Here is a 23557-nt window from a genome sequence, read left to right on the forward strand (position 1 = left end):
CCAGGGTCCTGGGATCGAGCCCCGCGTCGGGCTCCCTGCTCGGCGGGAAGCCCGCTTCTCCCTCTCCCGCTCCCCCCGGTTGTGTTCCCTCTCTCACTGTCTCTCTCTCTCTGTTAAATAAATAAAATCTTAAAAAAAAAAAAAAGCTATAAACGAAAACTTAAAAAAAAGAAAGAACTAAATAAGCCAAATAGTTCAAGTCTGTGCTTTCATGTGAAATGTTTAATCAATACCTGTGAGGCTACTTTCTGGTCAAGAAGTCATTGTAGACCGTTTCGCTAATCACGGATCCTGCAAAGAGGCAACCCCAGCAGGGCGTGCTGGGGCCAACTCCTAGTTACCGAATGAGAACTAACCACGTGAGAGGCACCTAGCGCCCGTTGTAGTCTCGGTGCAGCCACGGTTCCCAGACCTGGGAGCCCCAGCAGCGGGATCCCTTCCCGCAGCGTGCGCCCCCTGCGCAGGGCCCCGCACAGCGGGTCGGCGCGGGCCGCCGAGGCCCCCCGGTGCTGCGACGCCGGGCTCCGGGGGGCGGGGCTTCACGCCTCGCCCGCGGGAATTGGGGCGCTTTTCTTTTCGCGGAACTCGGGGCCCTGCTTCCCCGCGCGATCCGGCGGACCCTCGTCGTTGCCATGCAGACGGCCTGGCGCTCGCGCCTGCGCGCGGGCGCGCTCCCACTACGTTACCCAGAAGCGGGCGCTGTGCGCTTCCGCCCCGAGCGACGGGCCGCGGACCGCCGGGAGGGGCGTTTCCTGCGGCCGGGGCGGGACTTCCGGCCGCGGCGCGGGGGCGCATCCCTCGGTGAGCGGCGGCTGGTCGGGCCGCGCCCACGTGGCCTGGAGCGCGCGCCGGGCCCCTGCGGGCCGCGCCGGGCGGGGGACTGACGTGGCGGGACCGCCTCCGCGCCCCGGGCGAGCCGTGACGCCCCGGCGTCGGCCCCATCTCCCGAGACCGTGCCCGGCGGTGGGACGGGCGCCGCCGGCACTGCACCTCTTCCGAGGTCCCCGCGCTCCGCCGCCCAGGCCCCCGACGGCGGCGGCCGGGGCCCGGTGAGCATCTCACACCGTCTTAAAGCGAGGCTCGGAGCGCGACACGCAGCCGCAGGCGACGCCGCCCAAGCTGAGCCCTCGGGACCCACCCTGGTCGCCCGCCTCTCGGGCCCTGCTCAGCCCCGCCGGACCCCTGGCGTGGCGGGGGCGGCAGCACGGATGAATACGGCGCAGGTGGGTGGAGGGTCACCCAGCCCCCCCAGCGCCCCCGCCCCGCCACGTAGCAGCCTCGTGGTCACCGTTCCCCCTTGCGGCGGGTGGTGGTGCTGGGACTGTTGCCTCCCATTTTCTTGGTCGCGGAGTCCCGGGGGAGGTCCCTTCTGGCCCAGCATCCTGAGCCCGGGTCAGATGCTACATGGCTGTGTTCCCGTTCAGGGCGGCCAGTGGGAGGCTGACCGAGTCACGGGAACAGGCATGTGCCAACAACACCCGGAGGTGAGGTTGAGTTGGGAGTGAACAGGGTCTCCACTGCGTCTCAAGGGGACAGAGAGCAGTGGAATGGCAGCCCCGGACGCGGGGCCTCTCTTCCGAAAGTTTGGAGCCGAGGGCGGAGGTGGCTTGACACAGATTTCGTTCAGCAGGCTTCCCCTGGCTACAGAATGGAGACTGGAAGTGAGGGAGGAGGTAGGGAGCCTCGGGAGGAATGTGACCTGCGAGCTTTAAGGCCCTAGGACTGGGGGCTTACGGAAGAAGGCTGAGCCCAAGTTTGCTTGTGTCTGGGGGGCATGGTCTGAAGGCACCGGGAGGGCTGGCCAGCTAGAGAGTCTGGTGCCCTTCATGGAGGACCCACAGCTTACACAGTGTTTATCTGCCCACCTGCCTGGCTCTGGGCCACACACAGTGATCAGAGAGACATGAGGAGAGAGCAGGCACTGGTGGTGCCAAGCCTGGTATCTGCTCTGAGGGGGGAGGCGAGGAGGAGAGGGACCAGGGCTGGTTGTGTGAGTGGATAGACTGGAGACCCCTGTGGCCTGTGGGCTCAACTGTCCCCCGTCGTGACAGGGCTGTGTGACCTTCGAGGATGTGTTCGTGTACTTCTCCCGGGAGGAGTGGGAGCTCCTTGAGGAAGCTCAGAGACTCCTGTACCGTGATGTGATGCTGGAGAACTTTGCGCTTGTGTCCTCACTGGGTAAGGCCCTGCTTTAGTTACCTGTTGCTACATGGCAAATTATCCCGAAGCTTCGTGGGATGAAGACAGACACTTACTATCTCAGTCTCTGTGGGTCAAGAATCAGGCATATCTTACTTGGGTACGTCTAGGCTCAAGGTCTTTCGTAACCTTGCTGTCAAGCTGTCCAACTTTGCTGTCTCATCTGAAGGCTCAACTGGAGGTGAATCTCCTTTCAAGACCATGCACCTGAGCAGGAGCCTGTTGGACTAATTAGTCGTTTTCTTGCTGGCTTTTGGCCAGAGCCCTCCCTGAGGCTCTTGCCATGTTGTCTTCTCCATAAGCAGATCACAACAAGGCAGCTGGTTTCCACCAGCATGAGCAAGAGACAGCATCCAGCGTGGAAGCTGGTATTTTCGTAATTTATTCTCAGAAGTGACATCCTGTCATTTTTGCCATATTCTGCATTTTAAAAAGAAGTTTTAGGTTCAGCCCACATTCAGCTGGAAGGACTTACAAGGACATGGATACCAGAGGATAGGTATGCGTCCCAGTTTCCTGGGCTGCGTTTTGTTCTTCCCCTTTTCTCCCAAAGGGCGGCCGTCGGTCTGACAGTACCGTCGTGGCATGACCCTTTCCTTGGCTTCCTGGAGGAGGTGCTGTGGGTCCTAGGGCTGCACAGTGGGCACTGGCTCCTCCTCTGCAGCAGCCCCAACCTCTCCTCTCCCAGAGCTTTGAAATGAAGGATTTGGGGGTCAGGAGTCTGGGGTCTGCCCAACAGATCCCAGATGGCCTGGCCACACCTTGACTGGGTGTCTGTCCAAACCCCTGGTCTCTGCCCACATTCTTACCTCTTCTTCTAATTGACTTTTCCTGGGGCCTGAGTGTTCCAGGAATTGCAGGCACCGACGTGGTCATTCCTTGTGAAGAACAGTGAGCTGTTCCTGCAAACACCTTTCTAAGATTCTTTTCTAAATATTTAATCTTCTTTTCTGTGGAGAGCATTGCTCTGGGGTGCTGCCAGCCACTCAGCAGCTCTTCTTTCCCCTTAGGACTCGCCGTTTCCAGGTCCCATGTAGTTACCCAAATGGAGCCAGAGGGGAGCCCAGGGTGCCTGAGAAGGTAAACACAGCTCCAGCTACAGCAAAGAAGATCTGGAGGAGGCCTGGGCCTGGTGAGTGGAATCCATGGGGATGGTCGTCTCAGGGCTGGCTTCACGTTATACCAGCAACTCGTGTTGTATCTCCTAGTGTTCTGATGCTAGTACCCGTGGCTGACCTTATCCCCCTTTTCTTTCCCCATTTGGATGCTTTGCCCACTGTCATGTCTACTCTGATCTCAGTTACCTGTTAGTTCTTCCCCTCTGCTCCCCACCTCCGTGTCGTTTCTTTTCTTGGTACTCTGCAGCATTGGCTTTCATTTAACATGTCATGAGTTGTGCTCACATCCTTCAGTTTTCCTCGAAAACGAAGTATTCCGTGCCAGCCAGATTTTCCTGGCCCTGGACAGACCCTTTTGCACAGTACTCACCTATCACAAGGAATGAGGCCTTGCTGGGAGACCATTGGCAGAGGAGTGATTTGGAGACCCTGCCCCTCCTCATACCGTACTCCATCCTTGTACCCTCTCCCTGTGAGGTCTTCTTCATTCTCTGACCTTTAGAGGCCTGCAACGCACAGCTTCCCTTCCTCATCCTGATTCTGGCTCCCATGTTTTGCATGCAGTCCCATGGACTCATTCCTGGTTGTATCAGACGGCATGTGTACGGCCTGCCACTTGCCACCAATTAAACTTGAACTTAACCCGCATTTATCTTCCTTCAGGTTGATGGCATGGAGTGAAGGATGAGGCTGCACCTTCTAAGCAGGGTGTTTCTGTGATGGGAACTCCCAAGGCAGGTCCTTCCACCCGAAAGGTTCATCCCTGTGATATGTGTGACCCAGTCTTGAAAGACATCTTTGCACCTGGCTGAGCCACAGGAAACACCATCTGAGCAGCACCCAAACACCATCATGTGAATCACTGTAGGAGAGACTTCTGGTGTAGTATAAACCTTGACCAGATGCAGAAGCCGCAGAGTGGAGAAAGTTTCTAAAGAAAGGAAGGGAGCCAGGCCTCATTTGCGAAGATCTGCAGATCCCATGTGTTGGAGAAGGCTTCTACTTGCAGGGAGGGTGGGAAGAACTTTGTGGTCAGCTCTGGACTTATCCAGCACTAGGCTCCTCGAAGCGGGGAGAAACCACACAGGGGTCCTGAGTGTGGGGAGGCCTTATGTGTATCAGATTTCCTTTAGGCAGGAAAGCACAACCTGAGACCGTAAAGCCTTCCATTTGTTGGAGGCAGCCTCACTCCATGGTTGGTTGACTCAGAGCATCTCAAGGGACTCTTGGTTGTGGTGAACCGGCGAACAAGGGCCATTGGAAATGCAGGAGAGGCACCTGACCCTGGGACACTTTCCCACAAGGAGAGTCTTCCCAGGAAGGTGAGCTCTAAGCACATTGGTGTGGGAACAGCTAATCTGCATTCAGGACTTTCATGAGAGTGAGTCTCTCGGGGAAGGGGGTGCTTTCCATGAACCACTCACATGGGCCACAGAAAGCTTCCATGGTCTATGGGCAGAATTTCTACAAGTGGAAGTTTAACAAATGTTGGCGTGGTTGTTCGACATCAGCAGATCATGCTGAGGGAAGCCTGTGACCACAGCGAATATGAGAAAACCTTTCTTGAGAGGGCAGGATTTACATTGAGCGAAGCCAGGGGAGGATTTACATTGAGTGAAGCCAGGGGAGTACTTCCAAGTGTGGGAAGGCCTTCAGCTGCAGGTCAGACCTCATGCAGCACCAGCAGATTCACACTGGGAGAGGCCTTGTGAATGCAAGGAATGTGGGAAAGTCTGGGACAGCTCTGCTTTTGTCCAAAATAACTTCCCCCACCCAAGAGAAAGTCTCTTCAAGTACAAAGTATGTGGGTAAACCTTTGGTGACAGCTGTTTTCTCACTCATCACATAGGGTTTTCCCAGGAGAGAAGGCCTGAGTGCAGTGATGTGGGAAGGCCTTCATTCACCATTTTTATTTCTGGCATTAATAGCATCCTCACTGGGGTAAAATCCTTTTGAGTATAAAGATCAGAGAGCCTTTTGTGACCGCTCTTCCCTAACTCTACACGAGGAGTCACGGTGGGGAAAACCTTGTGGATACAGTGAATGTGAACACACTTTCAGCCTTCGTTCATCCCTCATGCACCCCCTAAGTGTTCGTACTGGGGAGAAACCCTGTGAGTGTAAGAGATGTGGGAAAGCCTTTTGCAAGTGGACTTACCTCAGTCAACACCAGAGAACTCATACTGGGGAGAATGTAACTCCTGAGGAAAATGTTTGCCAGAGGAAACCTCTTGCTCGGCATCTGAGAAATTATACCAAAGAGAAACCCTGTAAGTGTCATCGTTGAGCGAAAAATCTCCTGAAGCAGATCATCACTTACTGTCTTCTAAAGGGTCCTATTGGAATTTGACTCAGCTTGGACCTTACTCTATAAATGAGAATTCAAAAAGGAGAGGAAACTAGTGGTTCTTGTGCAGTTTCAAAACCTTCAGCTACAGCTCAGTGTTAATATGCGCTGAAAAGCAATCATGGAATATTTTTAAAAAGAAAAGGCATAAGGGAGGAGGAAGAAAAGAAGTTGATGTTAACAGAAAAAGGAATGCATTCATGGTTTCGGGTTTCCCTGACAAACCCATAACAATTTGTTTTCAGTTGTTTTTGTTTGGGGTGGCAGGTGGAGCGAAGGGGCCTCATCCCTTCACCTGACTTAATACACACTCACTGCCATTCTGTGACAGGAGAGCTGGACACTTGACAGCATCTAAACAAATATTTATCGAAATCCTTCTTTGTTAAAAAACAGACTCAACTAGTAAGGGTCATTTAGTGTTTGTGATAAATGTGAAGTCATAATTTATGAAGCATTTAAAAGAAATTAGAACACTAAAAATATTGTCACCTAAAATTATTTCATATGTAAGGAGCTAAGGACATATATATGAATGGGTACATTTTCTGCATCATTTAAGACCATTTAAGGCTTCAGTTATTTATTCACTTATTTATTCTTCACTGAGATATAATTGACATATAACATGTGAGTTTAAGGTGTACAACATTGATTTGATGAATTTATATTGCAATATGATTGCCATTATAGCATTAACACCTATATCCTAGTGGTATCCTGTGTTCCTAGTGGTAGGAACAGTTAAGATCTAGTCTCTTGCCAAGTTTAATGTTTGTAATATAGTTTTGTTCCTTGTAATCCCTTTACTGTGTATTAGATCTTCAGAATTTATTTATCTACTAGTTGCAAGTATGTACCCTTAAACAACATCCCCCCACCCAAGCCTTTGGTAACCATCATTCCACTCTTATTTGAGTTCAGTTCTTTGTTTTTCTTTTAAGATTCCACATATAAAAATATATAGTATTTGTCTTTCTGTGTTTGACTTATCTCACTTAGCATAATGTCCTTAAGGGCCATCCTTATTGTCGTAAATGACAGCATTTCCTTTTTTCTCATGACTGAATAATATTCCGTTGTATATATGCCGCATCTTCTTTATCCTTTGATGGACACTTAAGTTGTTACCATATCTTGTCTCTTGTGTACAATGCTACAATAAACATGAGAGTGCAGATATCTCTGAGATCCTGTTTTCATTTCGTTTGGATATGTATATACCCAGAAGTGGGATTACTGGACCATATGGTGGTTTGCTTTTTAATTTTTTTAAGGTTATTTCCTTATTTATTTGAGAGAGAGAGAGTGAGTACAAGCAGGGGGAGCGGAAGGCAGAGGGAGTGGGAGAAGCAGGCTCCCCACTGAGCAGAGAGCTCAGACCTGAACCAAAGGCAGATGCTTAACTGACTGAGCCACCCAGGTACCCCTTATTTATTTTTATTGATTGATTGATTGATTGGTGGGCAGCAAAGCAAGGTTTATTGAGCGATAGCAAAGTGATAGTACAAAGCTCCCAAGGAGGGAGGGGACACCAGAGGGTAGCCCCTATTTTTAGTTTTTTGAAGAACCTCCATACTGTTCTCCAAAATGACTGGACCAGCTAACAGTCCTACCAACAGTGCGCAAATGTTCCCTTTTCTCCACATCTTTGCTGACATTTATCTCTCGTCTTCTTGATACTAGCCATTCTGACAAGTGTGAGGTGATACCTCGTTGTGGTTTTCATTTGCATTTCCCTGATGATTAGTGATACTGAGCACCTTTTCCTGTACCTGTTGGCCATTTGGATGTCTTTGGAAAGATGTTTGTATAGTTCCTCTGCCCATGGGTTAATCAGATTGTTTTTTTGTTGTTGTTATTGACTTACATGAGTTCTTTATAAAATTTTGGATATTAGCCCCTTATCTGGTAACATGGTCTGCAAATATTCTCTCCTATTCCATAGGTTGCCTTTTTATTTTTTTTAAATTGTTTCTTTTGCAATGCAGAAGATTTTAAGTTTGATATAGTCCCACTTGTTGATTTTTTCTTTTGTTTGTGCCTTTGGTATCATATCCAAAAAATCATCGCCAAAACTGCTGTCTTAGAGCTTCCCTTGTTTTCTTCTAAGACTTTTATAGCATCGGGTCTATGTTTACGTCTTTGATCCATTTCAAGTTAATTTTTGTGAGTGGTATAAGATAGGGATACGATTTCATTTCTCTGCATGGGATTATCCAGTTTTCCAACACCATTTGTTGGAAAGACTATCTTTTCCCCATTTGATATCCTTGGCTCTCATCAAATACTAGTTGACTGTATATGTGGGGTTTTAATTGTGTCTCTTTATTCTGTTCCGTTGGTCTGTCTATTTTTAGCCAATACTATATTGTTTGGGTTACTATAGCTTTGTAATGTAGTCGAAATCAGGAAATGTGATGCTACCTGTTCTTTCTCATGATTGCTTTGGCTATTAGGGATCTTGCGGTTCCATACAAATTTTAAGATTGTTTCTTCTATTCCTGTGAAAAGTGCCATTGGAATTTTGATAGGGATTGTGTTGAATCTGTAGATAGCTTTGCGTGGCATGGACATTTTAACAGTATTATTTTTTCTAATCTATGAACACAAGATATCCTTCCATTTGTGTCTCATTTCTTCTAACAGAATCTTATATTTTTCATTGCACAGATCTTTCACTTCCTTGGTTAAATTCATTCCTAGGTATTTTGTTGTTTTTGATGCTATTTTAAACGAGATAGGTTTTTCCCCCCCAGATGTTTCATTGTTAGTGTATAGAAATGCAAATGAGGGCACCTGGGTGGCTCAGATGGTTAAGCGTCTGCCTTCAGCTCGGGTCATGATCCCAGAGTCCTGGGATTGAGTCCCGCATCAGGCTCCCTGCTCCTTGGGAGCCTGCTTCTCCCTCTGCCTCTCTCTCTGTCTGTCATGAATAAATAAAATCTTAAAAAAAAAAAAAGAAGTGGCTCTTTAAAAGGTCCACCTCTATTTAAAAAAAAAAAAAGAAATGCAAATGATTTGTGTATATAGATTTCATATCCAGCAACTCTACTGAATTCACTGATTAGATCCAACAGTTTTTATTTGAGTCTTTTGGATTTTCTTTTTTTTTTCCTTTTTTAAAAACTATTTATTTATTTGTCAGAGGTAGAGAGCACAAGCAGGGGGAGCAGCAGGCAGAGGGAGACACAGGCTCCCTGCTGAGCAAGGAGCCCGATGTGGGACTTGATCCCAGGACCCTGGGATCATGACCCGAGCTGAAGGCAGATGCTTAACCGACTGAGCCACCCAGATGTCCCTGGATTTTCAATATAAGAATATATCATCTGCAAATAATGACAGTTTTACTTCTTTCTTTTTCATTTGGATACCTTTTAATTTCTTTGTCTTGCCTAATTGCTCCAGCTAGGATGTCAGTACTATGTTGAGTAAGAGTGCTGAGAGAAATCTTCGATTAAAAAAAACAAGCCTTTTCTTCATGTCATTTTAAACATCCAGTCTGCTCACTTTTCCTTGATCCAGATCTGCATTTTTCTTTATTTTCTCTGAGGCATGATGGTAATCATGTAGCTGTGTAGTCTTCCTAGGTGAGTCTTAAATATTTCTTTCCTCTGACTGGGTTTTTCACTTTTTTAAATCTCTTGAGGGGCTTCTCCAAGTCCACCTCAGTAGTTTTCCGGGGTCAGATTAGGGCTAACACAGTAAACCACACATTCCAGTAAAATTCATGATAATCTCTGGAGAAAAAACAAACAAGGATAAGGAATCTCATTGTTTAATCTTATGAGAATGTGTCAAGTGTTGTTATAAAGAACAGTGACTGGGATTTACCTGAGGGATGGAGCTGAATACGTGCAGGTGCACATACTTTCACGTTTACCCCCGTGGACTTACTTCCTTTGTGCTCTCATCAGGCAGGGCATTCGGGAATACCTCCTTCCTTTGGGACTGTCTTTGAGGACAAATGCTGAACTATATGAGGTGACCATTGTTGCCTCATGATAAAAAAAATTGTGCAATTTTTAATATAAATATAATCATTCTCACTTTGAGCCCTCCTCAGAACCTTGTCAATGACCACAGGCATAGTGTTGCTTCACCGTTGTGGGCCGGAACCATTCTCTGGCGCTTTACCACACTTCCTCATTCATGTACTTCTCAATGAGTCAGTAGTCACAGCACTTCTGATTATTAAATGGCGCCATGTATAGTTTTCTATTACTTGGGAAAGAGAGTTGCCTTCCAAGGGCTCCTTCCTCCTCCATCCTCCCTGCGTAGACCAGTGACTGTAGCTCTATCTATAGCTGAACTCCTGGGTCTATAAGGGTTGATGAAACACTCTCTACAGAGAATGTTTCCTTCCCACCTGGGAGCTCTTTGGTACAATGCAGCACATTCAGAAGCCGGGGCCTGTGTCTGTCCCAAAGCAGTTGTGACATGCTGTCCCACGGATGAAGGACTGAGGTTTGTTCCCTCATCTCCCATTTCTTACCATGCAGCCTTCCCTTACATGTTCAGTCAGAGAGCCCAGCTCTGACACCAAATGTGTCTGGGAACCCTGGAAGTATGAGAGAAGGATCGAAACGGGCATGTGAGGACAGGTGTGGAGGGGGCAGAGTGGCCTAAGGGCTAAGAGCTTGGAGTTGCGATTCGTTGGGATTCCAGCCTGTCTGCACCATGCCCATCCCCAGCCACGTGACTTTGGTCCTGTCACTTGTCCCTGGAGTTCCAGCCCAGCCACTGTGGCTAAGGTGGGAAGGGTGCAGCTGGGTAGGGCGAGATGAGGAATTGGGTTCTGTGCTCATTTTGAGATTTCTCCCAGACATCCAAGAGGAGGTATTGCTATCTAGCTGGATGTGCAAGCCTGGAATTCAGAGAAGTGTTCGGGTTTATGGATAGTTGGTGCCAATGCCCTCTGGCACCAGAAATGCACCTAATACCTGTAGTGGAACAGAGTGGGGTGCACTGGTACACTGCAGGGGGGATAGTGCACTCTTGGAAATGTGCAACACTCAATAAAAGGGTGTTAGGATGTCTTCCAGGCTCTGGGCTTGTGCTCAGTGGTTTGTAGGAGGGTTTAAGAGAGTGGAGATTTTGGGGGGCGCCCAGGTGGCTCAGTCAGTTGGGTGACTGCCTTCGGCTCGGGTCATGATCCCAGGGTCCTGGGATTGCGCCCTGCATTGGGCTCCCTGCTCAGCGGGGTGCTTGCTTCTCCCTCCTCCCTCTGCCTGTTGCTCCCCCTGCTTGGGCTCGCTCGCTCTCTTTCTTTCTGTGTCAAACAAATAAATAAAATCTTTTTAAAAATATCCAACAGGGCGCCTGGGTGGCTCAGTTGGTTGAGCGACTGCCTTCGGCTCAGGTCATGATCCTGGAGTCCCGGGATCGAGTCCCGCATCGGGCTCCCTGCTCGGCAGGGAGTCTGCTTCGTCCTCTGACCCTATCCCCTCTCATGTGTTCTCTCTCTCTCAAATAAATAAATAAAATCTTAAAAAAAATAAAAAATAAAAAATATCCAACAATAGCATGGATACAAGATACACATCTAAAATATTACAGGGGACACCTCCCTCTGCCCCTCCTCCCCATTTGTTTTCTCTCTCTCTCAAATAAATAAAACCTTAAAAAGAATACATAGGGATATTATTATTTGGCAAAAAAAAAAATAATTTCTGAGATGGCTAATATAAAAATGCTTGATATAATCATGAACTGGTATCTTTATCCTTGTTATTCTGAAACAGTTTCTTTATGTAATTTGAGTCAGTATTACAAATTACATACATATTTTATCTTTTTGGTGATGCTTTCTCCCTTGAAATTATTTTTTTCTGATATAAATACAAGATTCACATGTGTTCATGTGTTATTTTTTAATGATTATAAAGGTGTGCTTTTCAAGACCTGGTTCAAATATTTCTGTAATGTTTTATTTTTTTAAAGATTTTATTTATTTATTTGACAGAGAGAGACACAGCGAGAGAGGGAACACAAGCAGGAGGAGTGGGAGAGGGAGAAGCAGGCTTCCCGCGGAGCAGGGAGCCCGATGTGGGGCTCGAACCCAGGACCCTGGGACCATGACCTGAGCTGAAGGCAGATGCTTAACGACTGAGCCACCTGGGCACCGTTGACATCCCTATATATTTAGAGATGTGTTTAATAAAATTCTATAGGTACATTAATAGTTTAAAACACATATATTATAGGGGCACCTGGGTGGCTCAGTCGTTGAGCGTCTGCCTTCAGCTCAGGTCATGATCCCAGGTGTGTGGGACTTGTATCTGGGTGTCCTTCTATATCTGTGTCTGTCTTGTGGGTGCACGAGTCTTCAGTTGATATACCAGTACCCCCAACTCTTATGTCTATGTCTTGGTGGGTATCTGTGTGTGCATCTGCACAGGACTTTGTGTCCTGTATGTGTGTCTCTGGGTGTGCACGTCTGCCAATACATTTTTGGTAGATCTGGGTATGATGGTGATGTAGGGTCTGCTCCCAAACTGTGTATGTTCGTGGTGTGCCTGAGTGTGCTCTGCCTGCATCTGCCTCTGGGTGCCCCTCACCAACTGCCCAAACTGGACCCAGGTCCCTGGTTCTGCCACAGTCCAGTCACCTCTGACTAAGGGGATCTCTGCAGGCTTCACCAGCAGCGGGGCACTCTAGAACAATGTCCCCTCTGGCATATCTGTGCCCTCAGCTTGTCCCAACTCAGAACTCCTCTCCTCTGGGAGGCCTCTCTGACCAGCCTCTCAGGGGGGCCGGTCACCAAGGCCCTGACCTCAGATCTCCGCAGCCTGCACTTCCACTTTCTCCAATGCACAGGATCCTCACGTGCTCAGAGCTTTGAGTGTGATGTTCCCTCTTCCTAGAACTCTCTGTGTGGGACTAATTTCCATCTGTATTATAGGTGGAAATTTTCCACAGGAAGGGTCGTAATGGAAAGGGAAAGAGGAGCTCAGAGGGATCCTGAGGGCCAGGTCATGGCGTTAGTAGCCGGTCTGGCACTCAGCTCTAAACTCTGGGATTCTCCCGTCCAACATAAACAAGTTCACAGAACACCAACCTCAGTCAAGGCCACTCAGTGACCATGACAGACTGAGACAAAGATGGAACCATCCCATCATCATGTCAGAGCACAGACAAAACCAAGAACTCTGTGCAAACAATGGAAATGACCAGGTATCAGCCCTCTCCTGGGTGACCTAAGTGATAGCTAAGTCATCTCCCAGCTGCTGCTGGAGTGACACTCCCATCCCCTGCCTTGTAGAATAAACATGTGAGAACTTTGTGATGATGAATAATAACAATAACAGCTTGTATGTATTTAGCACTAGGCCCTGTGTTAAGTATTTATCATCTCATTTCCCATGACGTAGGTTCTACTATTTTCCCATTTTAGTCATTAAATTTGGGAGGAAGGGGGGCAGTGATGACTTTCCTTTTTTAAGATTTTATTTATTTGACAGAGAGAGAGAAAGAGCACAAGCAGGTGGAGCAGCAGAGGGAGAGGGAGAAGCAGGCTCTCCACCAAGCGCTGAGGGAGCCACCCAGGTGCCCTGGTCGTGATTCAAGAGAGTTCCAGTTCTCAAGCTGAAGCTGGAGCCCCGCCCCCGGGGCTTACACGTCCGAAGGTGTAGGTTGGGTCAGAGAACTTTGATTTTCAGTAAGTTCACAGGTGATGATGATACTGCCTGTCAGGGGCTTAAATTTGGGAATCAACGAATTAGAGGAACATTTAAGGATACTACAGAAAGGCCCCACCAGCGAGGCATATTCACTATTCAATTTAAATGTCAGTCCCCGCGGCGCCCGGGTGGCTCAGTCGTTGGGCGCGTCAGCCTTTGGCTGGGGTCGTGATCCCGGGGTCTTGGTATCGAGCCCCACCCACACCGGGCTCCCTGCTCCGCGGGAAGCCTGCTTCCCCCTCTGCCACTCCCCCTGCTTGTGTTCCCTCTCTCGCTGTGTCTCTCTGTCAAGTAAATAAAATCTTTAAAAATCAATCAATCAACCAATCTCAGTCCCCAAAGCTCAGAGAGGTGAAGCAGCTCCCTCAGGATTAAAGACTGCATCACGTGCTGGAGACCTCTGAGGACGTGGCTTTGTCCCAGGTGACCGCAGAAATATGGGTGCGTCCCCTTTAAGAGGAGCTTTGGCACTACCGGGCCACATTTCTCCCTTATCTTTCTCCTCCAAACGGCCTCCGCCCCCGCGGCTTTGCGCTGCCAGGAAAAGCCAGAAAGACGCCCCTTGCCTCGTCGATGCAGGGCACCAACTACATTACCCAGAAGCCTGTGCTCGCCGCGTCGACGTCGTGCCTACGGCAGCCCGGAAGAGCGGCGTTTCCCGCCGCCCGGCGAGGCTGGGGAGGGGCTTTCGGCGTCGGCGTCGTGACGTCTTTTGCCTGTGCCCGGAGTATCGGCACCGGCGGCGGAGGCTCTGGGGCTGGGGCGGTCCGCTTCCCCCGTGGCTCTTCGGAACCGAGCAGGGAAGGACGGTAAAACGCGCGCCTTTGTTGCCCTCCGTGAGCCCCGTCGTGGGACCGGCTGCGTTGCGCGGAGGTGTCCTCCGGGGCTGCGCCCTTCCCGAGGCCTCCGCCTCCGCGCTCTGTCCTCGTACGCCCCCGGCCGCGGCGCCCTAAGCCTGTGCGGGTTTCCACACGGGGGACGCGGGCTCGGAGGCCGGCGGTCGGCCCGAGGCCTCCCCGCCTAGTGGGGCCTTGGGGTTCCGGCTGATCCCGCAGGGCCTGCCCGGCTTGCCCGCTTCTCACGGCCCTGTTCTGCTCACAGGATCCCATGGCGGCCCTGGCGCTGATGGATGGGGCTCAGGTGAGCAGAGGGTCCCCAGGCCCTCCCGACGCGGATATAGGGGTGGCGGGTTCAAGGACCTGCCTCTCTGAGTCTGCAGCGCTCCCTGCTCTTGAGCGTAAAGGCGGCGGAGGGCGGTCGCTCCCGGCGGATGTGCGGCGAGGTTCCCAGTACTAGCAGCGTTGGGATGAGGTGTGCAAGGGTTTCCAAGGTGCAGGAGCCAGGCGGGGGGAATGAATTAGGAGTGTCCAGGAACCGAGGGTCCCTGTTACATCTGGTGGGAAGACACAGCAGGTGGTCAGGAGTCAGGCCTGGAACGGCAGCCTGGGGAGCCGGGCTTATGTTCCGATGGTCGTGGGAGCCGTGGAAGATTTGGAACGAAGAAGGGAGATGATCTGACTTAGGTGTTGACAGACCGTCTGGCTGCAGAGTGGAAAGACTGCGGGGCATGGGGCTGGGCAGGGAGCCCAGAACGGAGCTCACCTCAATAGACCCGGTGAATGTTGATGGTGGGTGGGCCAGAGTGGTGGCAGTGGAGGTTAGGGAAGTGTATGAGTTTGGTATTTGCTTTTAAAGTAGGGCCCAGTGGGCTTTCTGATGAGACATAGTGATATTCTAGGACTCTTTAATTTTCTCTCTGTCTGCATTTGAGTCTGGGGACCTTAAACTGGGGGGGAGGTCATTTCTAGCCCAGCATTCTGAATTCAGGCCAGGAGTTAGATAGAGAGGTTCCTACTCCGGGCAGCCAATAGGATGAAGACTGAAGGGTGTATCGGGCCCAGGAACGGCCTTGTGTAAATGCTGGGAGGTAAGATTGAAGTGGGTGTCCTCAAGGAACCACAGATCTTAATTGTCTGTTGGGAATAGGGTCAGGAGTCAGACAGGAATGGCAGGCCGAGGAGCTGGGCCTCATTCTGAGGGTGGTGAAAGACATGGGAGATTTGGATCAGAAGAGAGAGGTGACCTGACTTAGATTTTAATGGACTCCCTTCGGCGGCTCCCTGGTCGAGAACAGAGCGTTGGGTATGAGTGGGGCACCTACTGCAATAGGCTGTGAGTGTTGATGGTAACTGACCCAGAGAGGTGGCTGTGGAGGTGAGAGATGTTGGTGGATTTTGTATCTGTTTTTGAAGCAGGGTGACCAGATTTTCTGATGTGAAGGGTGAATGAGAGAAAGGGATGAGTTGTGGGTGACCCTGGGGGTTTTTGTTTGTTTTTTTTGTTTTGTTTTCTTTACCTGGTTGAGTGATGGAAATGCCATCAACTGAGATAGGGAAGCTGGTAGCAGGAGTAGTTTTCTGTGGTTATATTGGGAGGTAGGATTTTCTCATGTTTAGTGTAAGAAGTCCCAGAGACTCCTTAGTTGAAACATCAAGCTGGATACAGGTTTTTAGTTCTGGGAGAGGTGCTGGTTGCAGAAGTTCAAAAGGTGGTGGCCAATATGTGGAATGGGGTGAAGCTGTGCGTTACATTTAGGAGGGAGTATCTCCAGGTCATGGCGGCAATGCAGCTAATAACAAGAAAGTTGAAACTTGGGACTGAGGACTGGGTCTCTTGCTTAGGCGCTGGGTGACAGTGGTGCCTGTCACAAAGATACATGAGTACTTCCCACGCACCATGTGCAGAGTGGCATGGGGTTGTGTGTGCCCTGTAGGTGCATATGTTGTGGACCAGAAAGTTGTTGTTGGTAATGATGGTTCATTCCAACTGGGCGGAAGGGGTGGTTCAAAGAATGATGTACGTGTTGGGAGAAGTGTGAACTGATGGCCTTACGGTCGTGTCTGGGAGGCATGGTCTGAAGGACACCGGGAGGGCTGGCCAGCTAGAGAGTCTGGTGCCCTTCATGGAGGACCCACAGCTTACACAGTGTTTATCTGCCCACCTGCCTGGCTCTGGGCCGCACACAGTGATCAGAGAGACATGAGGAGAGAGCAGGCACTGGTGGTGCCAAGGCCTGGTATCTGCTCTGAGGGGGGAGGCGAGGAGGAGAGGGACCAGGGCTGGTTGTGTGAGTGGATAGACTGGAGACCCCTGTGGCCTGTGGGCTCAACTGTCCCCCGTCGTGACAGGGCTGTGTGACCTTCGAGGATGTGTTCGTGTACTTCTCCCGGGAGGAGTGGGAGCTCCTTGAGGAAGCTCAGAGACTCCTGTACCGTGATGTGATGCTGGAGAACTTTGCGCTTGTGGCCTCACTGGGTAAGTCCTTGTTTTATCTATTGGTATATAGCAAATTACCCCACAATTTAGTGGCTTAAGACAGTAAAAATCCATTGTTTCAGTGCGTCAGGGACCTGGTCACAGCTAACCTGCGTACTTTTTGCTCAGGCTGTCTCATGAGGTTTCAGTCAAGCTGTCAGCCAGGGTTGTGTTCTCATCTGAAGGCCAGTCTCAGGAAGAATCCACTTACAAACTCACTCATGTAGTTGTTCGCAAGATTTCGTTTCTTGTGGCTTGTTGAACTGTGAGAATAGTTCCTCTCTGGCTGTTGGCCAGCGCCCTCCCTCGGTTCCTTGTAATGTTGGCCTTTCTGTAGTGTACCTCCTAACATGGAAGCTGCCTTCTCTCCAAGTAAGTGAGTGAGAAAATGCCCAGGATGGAATCCGGTCTTTTTCTAACCTGACCTTGAAAGTGACATCCCATTATCCTTAGAAATGGGTCAGGCAGTCCAGCCTACAGAAAGGAAGAGGCTTACACAAGGGCAGGAATACCGGGAGGTAGACAGTCCCAGGGCCATCTTAGAGGCTGCCTTCCACAGGCCCTCACGTTCCCTCCAGTGTCCCTTGGGTTTGGTTATTCCCCTGTTTCCTAGAGACAGCTCTTTTTGTCCAGCCAGCTCAGTGACTCTTCTCCCTCCCTTCTTTGGTTCCCAGAGTAGGGAGGGCTGTGGGTACCAGGGCTGGGCTGTGTGCAGTATCCCCTCCCTTCCTGAGCAGTTCCAGCACTTTCTGCCCAAAGTCTTGCAGGAATTGGGTTAGGGGTTCAGGGCTTTTCAGTCTGTTCAACAGGTTCAGCATGGCTTGTGTGCTCCTTGGCCAGGTAACTGTCCAGATCCGTGGTACCTCGGTGTCCCAGGTTCTGCCCTCATTCTGTAGTTGACATTTCCTGGGGCCTGAGCATGCCAGGAATTACAGGTACTGGTGCGGTCACTGCTCATGGATGTCTCAGGGCTGTTCTGCTAAATGCTCCTTCGAGGCTCTGTTTTTTAACATTTAATTTTCTTCTCTGTGGGGTGGGACTGCCTGAGCCATTCATCTGGCCTGTGTTTTCTTGACAACTTCAGATCCCATGTAGTGGCCCAGTTGGAGAGGGGCAGAAAGCCCTGGGTGTCTGACGGGGCAGACCTGACTCCAGCCACAGTGAGAGAGACCCAGAGAGGACCTGGCCCTGCAGGACGGGAGCTGGAGGAGTGGCACGTTAGTGCTGGGTTCAGATCATACTTTCAGCCCACTTTGTGTCCATTGGTGTTTTTTTCTCAAGGCCTATAGCGATACCTCATTTCTGCCTTTCCTTCCCCATTCTTGCGCTTTGTCCACTTGGAACTTCTCTTCTGTCTTCCATCTCTTGGCTGTTTCCTCCCTTTTCTGGCCTCTGTGTCTCGTTCATTCTTCCCTGCTCTGCAGTGCTGGCTGCTTTAATGTGCAATGAGTTGTGCACATAGCCTCCAATACTCCTTAAGAACCAGCTACCTACTCGCAGGTGGGTTTTCCTGGGCCTGGACACATTCTTCTGCCAGAGCTCGGCTGGCACCAGCCGCCAAGGCCCTTGTCCGTAGAGGAGTGAGCTGGAAAGCTCTTCTTTGTTCTTTGTTCCCCATACCATGTACCACATGTGTCTACCCGTCCTTTCTCCTGACTATGACCTTGAGAGGCCTGGGGCTGACAGTGGGCCTTTCCTCACCCTGACCCTGCCTCCCTTGTCCCACCAGCAAGCCAGTGCCCTCATTCTTCGGTGTTTCACACACACATACGTGATGGGGCTGCGGCCGTCCACCAAAGCCAACATGTACCTCACCAGCATCTTTTTGCTTTCAGGTTGTTGGCGTGAAACAGATAACGAGGAGACTCCTGAGCAGAGCATTTCTGTAGGATTGTCGCAGCTCAGGACTCCCGAGTCAGGTGCAGTTATCCAGAAAGCCCACCCATGTGAGGCGTGTGACCCACTCTTAAAAGACATTTTGCGCTTGGCCGAACACCAGGGATCACACCCCTTGCAGAAACTGTACACACGTGGCCCATGTGGGAGAGGATTCTTGATCAGTGCAAACTTTTACCAGCACCAAAAGCGATACAGTGGAGAGGATCTCTTCAGGCTGGGTGCTAGTGCGGCCTCATATATGAAGAGCTGTGCAGTCCACATGTTAGGGAGACCGTTTACTTGCAGCGAGGAAGGGATGGACTTGCTGGACAGGTCTGGCCTCTTCTTTTGCCAGACCACTGGCAATGGGATGATTCCATACGAAAGGACTGAGTTCATGGAATCTTTCCCACACAGCACCAGTCTTGGCCAACACCAGGGAAACCATGATGGACTGGTGCTTTTCAATTGCACTGACAATGGGAAGGGCTTCCTGAATACCTTTACTCTCCTTGGCAGCCGGATAAATGATACTGAAGTAAGACCTTTTAGATGCCCGCCATGTGGAAGTATGTCCAAGGAGAGATCAGCACTTACTAATCACAGAAAAGTTCACAGTGGAGAAGTATCACATGTGTGTAAAGAGTGTGGAAAGGCCTTCATTCATTTGTCTCACCTAAAAATGCACCAGAAATTTCACACTGGAAAAAGACATTACACATGTAGTGAATGCGGGAAGGCCTTCAGCCGCAAAGACACACTTGTTCAACACCAGAGAGTTCACACTGGAGAAAGGTCTTATGACTGCAGTGAGTGTGGAAAAGCCTACAGCAGAAGTTCCCACCTTGTTCAACACCAGAGAATTCACACTGGCGAAAGGCCTTATAAGTGCAGTGAGTGTGGAAAAGCCTTCAGCCGCAAAGACACTCTCGTGCAGCACCAGAGGTTTCACACTGGAGAAAGGCCTTACGAGTGCAGCGAATGTGGGAAATTCTTTAGCCAAAGCTCCCACCTTATTGAGCACTGGAGGATTCACACTGGGGCACGGCCTTATGAATGCATTGAATGTGGAAAGTTTTTTAGCCATAACTCGAGCCTCATTAAACATCGGAGAGTTCACACAGGAGCAAGGTCTTACGTGTGCAGCAAATGTGGGAAAGCTTTCAGCTGCAAAGACACACTTGTCCAGCACCAGATAATTCACACTGGAGCAAGGCCTTACGAGTGTAGCGAATGTGGGAAAGCCTTTAGTCGTAAAGACACACTTGTGCAGCACCAGAAAATCCACACTGGAGAAAGGCCTTATGAGTGTGGTGAATGTGGGAAATTTTTTAGCCATAGCTCCAACCTTATTGTACACCAGAGAATTCACACTGGAGCGAAGCCTTATGAGTGCAGTGAATGTGGAAAATGCTTCAGCCACAATTCCAGCCTCATTCTACACCAGAGAGTTCACACCGGAGCAAGGCCTTACGTGTGCAGTGAATGTGGAAAAGCCTACATTAGTAGCTCCCACCTTGTTCAACACAAGAAAGTTCACACTGGAGCAAGACCTTATGAATGTCGTGAATGTGGGAAATTCTTTAGCCGGAACTCTAGCCTCATTCTACATCAGCGGGTTCACACTGGAGAAAAGCCTTACGTGTGCAGCGAATGTGGGAAAGCCTACAGTAGAAGTTCCCATCTTGTTCGGCATCAGAAAGTTCACACTGGAGAAAAGCCTCATGAATGCAGTAGTTTTGATGGTCCTTTAGCTACATCTCTTAAACTTGCTTAGCATCAGAAAGCTCACACTAGAGAAAGGCCTTACGAATGCAGAAAATGTTCCATCTCTTTGTTCGACCTGATAGGATTCACACCAGAAAAAATCTCTGTGAGTACCCTTTGTGAGGGAACCATCAACCAGCAGGTGAACCTTGTACATTCATACAGGTAACACGGGGAGATTCCCAGTTAGTAGGTGGGAAGCTTTTATAGGTGCATTGCACTTTCTAAACTATCCAGGGCTCTTGACCGAGTTCTATCACTGCCAGTGCCTGTGGCAGAAGCCATCTCATTACTACCAGCTGTCAGAGGTCCCACAGTGTGTGTCAGTCACTCCAGTATGCTCGGGGAAGGCAGACCCCTGTGCTCCCCCTCCTGTTCTCTGGAGGGAATCAAGAGTGTTCTGAGCCCAGTGAGATCCTCACTTCCTCCCCCATGACTGCATTCTCAGTCGACATGATCCAGCTCTGGCCAAGAGGATCTGAACTGGAGTCTGCTGGGGATTTCCAGACAAGTTTCTCTTCACAAACAATGTTGACTGTGAACATAATAACCATGAACTCATTTGTCTTCTTCTAAATCACCCATCTTTAGAACTGCTTGCCCCGTGCTGCTCTGATTCATGCAGTGTCACTGGCCTACTGTGGCGATCTCTACTGTTGTTGGTGTGGTGGGGTCTAGTCATGTGCGGAACGGATTAAGAAAAGGTTGGGTTCTTCCACCAACTTCATGTGCCTCAGAAGGGTCAGCAGGATGGCAGAGAACAGATCTCAGTCCAGCTGGCCTAAGTTGCATTGTGCCCAAGGCTTGCTGGGAAAGAGTGAAGAGCTCTGTGTGCCTCATCCTGTGGCCCGGAAGGCAAGATTTCCTGTGAGCCCAGAGTTCATTTCTGAGGAAGGCATAGTTGGCGTGAAAATCTCCAGTTCTTCTGGAAACATGAATTGGGTCTCTTGTTCCTAGGGAATGTTCCATATTCCCCAGCACTTGTGAGGGATTTCTGTCTCCTAGGTCTGCATAGGAGCCAGTGCCTGATGTCCAGAATCCCATAGGCAAGTTTCATTGACTGGAAGGCCCACAGGGCAAGGTGAGGCTCATAACTGGTACAGAAACACTGAGATAATGGAGTGGGGATGAATGTGGCCAATGAGAGGATATGTGTCTCTCCTAGCAGAGGCATCTACAAACGCCCATACGATTTTTGTGGGATGAGAATATAGAAATTCTCTGGACCTCAGACATCTGTATTTCCTGTGGTCAAGGCCACTGTTAGTGTCTAAAGGTTTGTGGATTCCTGTACCTCCCTGGGCTGTTGATGTTGTGGCCGTAACTACACATGCAGGAACCTCAGCATGGACAGAAGAGAGATCCAAGGATAGGGCTTCCCTGACCTAGCTAGCATTCCTAGTGACTGAAGTGGACATGGATTTCATTGCTCTCCAGTTCTTGCTGACATTGAGGCAGGGTTCATTCTCCTAAATTGGGGAGGGAGATGGGAGAACCAAAGTAGTTGGCAGATGTGACTTTCTAAGAGGGATGGTAAATAGGGACTTTATGGGGAACGCTTAGTTCTCAAAAACTTCATTGAGGTATGACTGACATGAAATAAACTGCACATATGAAAGTGTGAAATGTGTTACGTGTCAGCATGTGTATATACCTGTGAAACCATCACCACAATCACGATAATGAACATATTCAACACAGCCAAAAGATTCCATGTGTTGCTTTATAATCCTTTTATCTCAGTCTTTCTAATTAACCTTTGCCACAATTCATAAACAACAAGCATTTTCTAGAATTTTACATAGACAGAATCATATGGTATATACATTCGGGGGAGTTATGGATAGTGAAAAGGGACTCTAGCCCTTTTCACTATCCATAACTATTTTGAAATCAATCCATCTTGTTGCATGTATCAGTAGGTTGTTCATTTGTATTGTTGAGTATTACTCCATTATATGCATATACCACAATTGTTTTTTATCCATTAAGCTATTAGTGAGTGTTTGGGTTGTTTCCAGTGTGGGGCTGTTACAAATAAAGCTGCTCTGAAGATCTCTGTGCAAGTTATCACTTAATAACATTTCATTATATAAATATGCCACAGTTTGTCTGTTCACTACTGAAGGACATCCTGGTTGCTTCCAAGTTTGGCAGTTACGAATAAACCTGCAATATACATTTGTGTGTAGGTTTTGTGTGGATTTAAGTTTTCATCTCTTGGTTCTAGCCAAGGAGTGTGATTTACTGGATCATATAGTAAGAGTATGTTTAGATTTGTAATAAACTGTCTTCTTTTTTTTAAGATTTTATTTATTTGAGAGAGAGAGCACAAGTGGGGGTAAGGACAGAGGGAGAGGGAGAAGCAGACTCCCCGCTGAGCAGTGAGCCTGACATGGGGCTCTATCCCAGGACCCTGGGATCATGACCTGAGCCCAAGGCAGACGCTTAAACATCTGAGCCACCCAGGCGCCCCTGTAAGAAACTGTCCTGCAAAGTGGCTGTACCGTTTTGCATTCCCACCAGCAATGAATGAGAGTCTCTGTTGCTCCATATCCTCATCAGCATTTGGTGGTGTCAGTGTTTTGGAATTTGGCCATTGTAATAGGTATGTAATGGTATGTTACTGTTGCTTTAATTTGAAATTCCCTAATGACATGATTATCATTTTCATGTTTTTTAACACTATCTTTTGCAGAGCAGAATTTTAATTTTATTTATTTATTTTTTTTAAGATTTTATTTCACAGAGAGAGAGCAGGAACCCAAGCAGGGGGAGTGGGAGAGGGAGAAGCAGCCTTCCCGCAGAGCAGGGAGCCCGATGTGGGGCTTGATCCCAGGACTCTGGGATCATGACCTGAGCCGAAGGCAGACGCTTAACGACTGAGCCACCGAGGCTCCCCCAGAATTTTAATTTTAATCAAGTTGAAATTACCCAGTTTTTCTCAAGGATTGTATTTTTGGTGTTGTATATAAAGCATTGCCAAATCCAAGGTCACCTGCATTTTGTTCAGTGTTATTGTCTAGGTGTTCTGTAGTTTTGTGTTTTGCATTTAGGTCTATTATCCATTTTGAGAAAATATTTGTGCAAGTATAAATTCTATATCTAAATCATTAAAAATTTTATTTATTTGAGAGAGAATTCACAAGCCAGGGGAGGAGCAGAGGAAGAGGGAGAAGCGGACTCCCTGATGAGCAGGGAGCCTGATGCGGGGCTCAATCCCAGGACCCCGAGATCATGACCCGAGCCGA

At 49.1% G+C, this 23557-nt stretch overlaps 1 protein-coding gene and 1 long non-coding RNA gene across 2 annotated transcripts; both read left to right on the plus strand.

The window, feature by feature from the left end:
* The first annotated feature begins 777 nt into the window (after window positions 1–777).
* LOC123855125 (uncharacterized) lies at window positions 778–6844 on the plus strand. Its single transcript, XR_010407982.1, has 4 exons — window positions 778–1223; window positions 2052–2178; window positions 3210–3331; window positions 3981–6844. It is a non-coding gene; the product is annotated as an uncharacterized LOC123855125 (long non-coding RNA).
* Window positions 6845–14016: 7172 nt separating this feature from the next.
* On the plus strand, window positions 14017–22361 carry ZNF304 (zinc finger protein 304). The gene is made up of 3 exons (XM_045892392.3): window positions 14017–14486; window positions 16535–16661; window positions 18497–22361. The coding sequence occupies exons 1-3, from the start codon at window positions 14454–14456 to the stop codon at window positions 20314–20316; spliced, it is 1980 nt and encodes a 659-aa protein (XP_045748348.2). The 5' UTR covers window positions 14017–14453; the 3' UTR covers window positions 20317–22361.
* The last annotated feature ends 1196 nt before the right edge of the window (window positions 22362–23557 follow it).

This window comes from Mirounga angustirostris, unplaced genomic scaffold, assembly GCF_029215605.1.
Source record: "Mirounga angustirostris isolate CCGP_5_RB_7025 unplaced genomic scaffold, mMirAng1.0.hap1 SCAF_16, whole genome shotgun sequence".
Classification (NCBI taxonomy): domain Eukaryota; kingdom Metazoa; phylum Chordata; class Mammalia; order Carnivora; family Phocidae; genus Mirounga; species Mirounga angustirostris.

Excerpts from the sequence above, each read along its gene's own strand:
- ZNF304 (XM_045892392.3), top strand. The coding sequence starts at position 14,454 with ATGGCGGCCCTGGCGCTGATGGATGGGGCTCAG. Across the intron at positions 14,487-16,534 it reads CGCTGATGGATGGGGCTCAG|GGCTGTGTGACCTTCGAGGA; the intron begins GTGAGCAGAGGG and ends CCGTCGTGACAG. Across the intron at positions 16,662-18,496 it reads TGCGCTTGTGGCCTCACTGG|GTTGTTGGCGTGAAACAGAT; the intron begins GTAAGTCCTTGT and ends TTTTGCTTTCAG.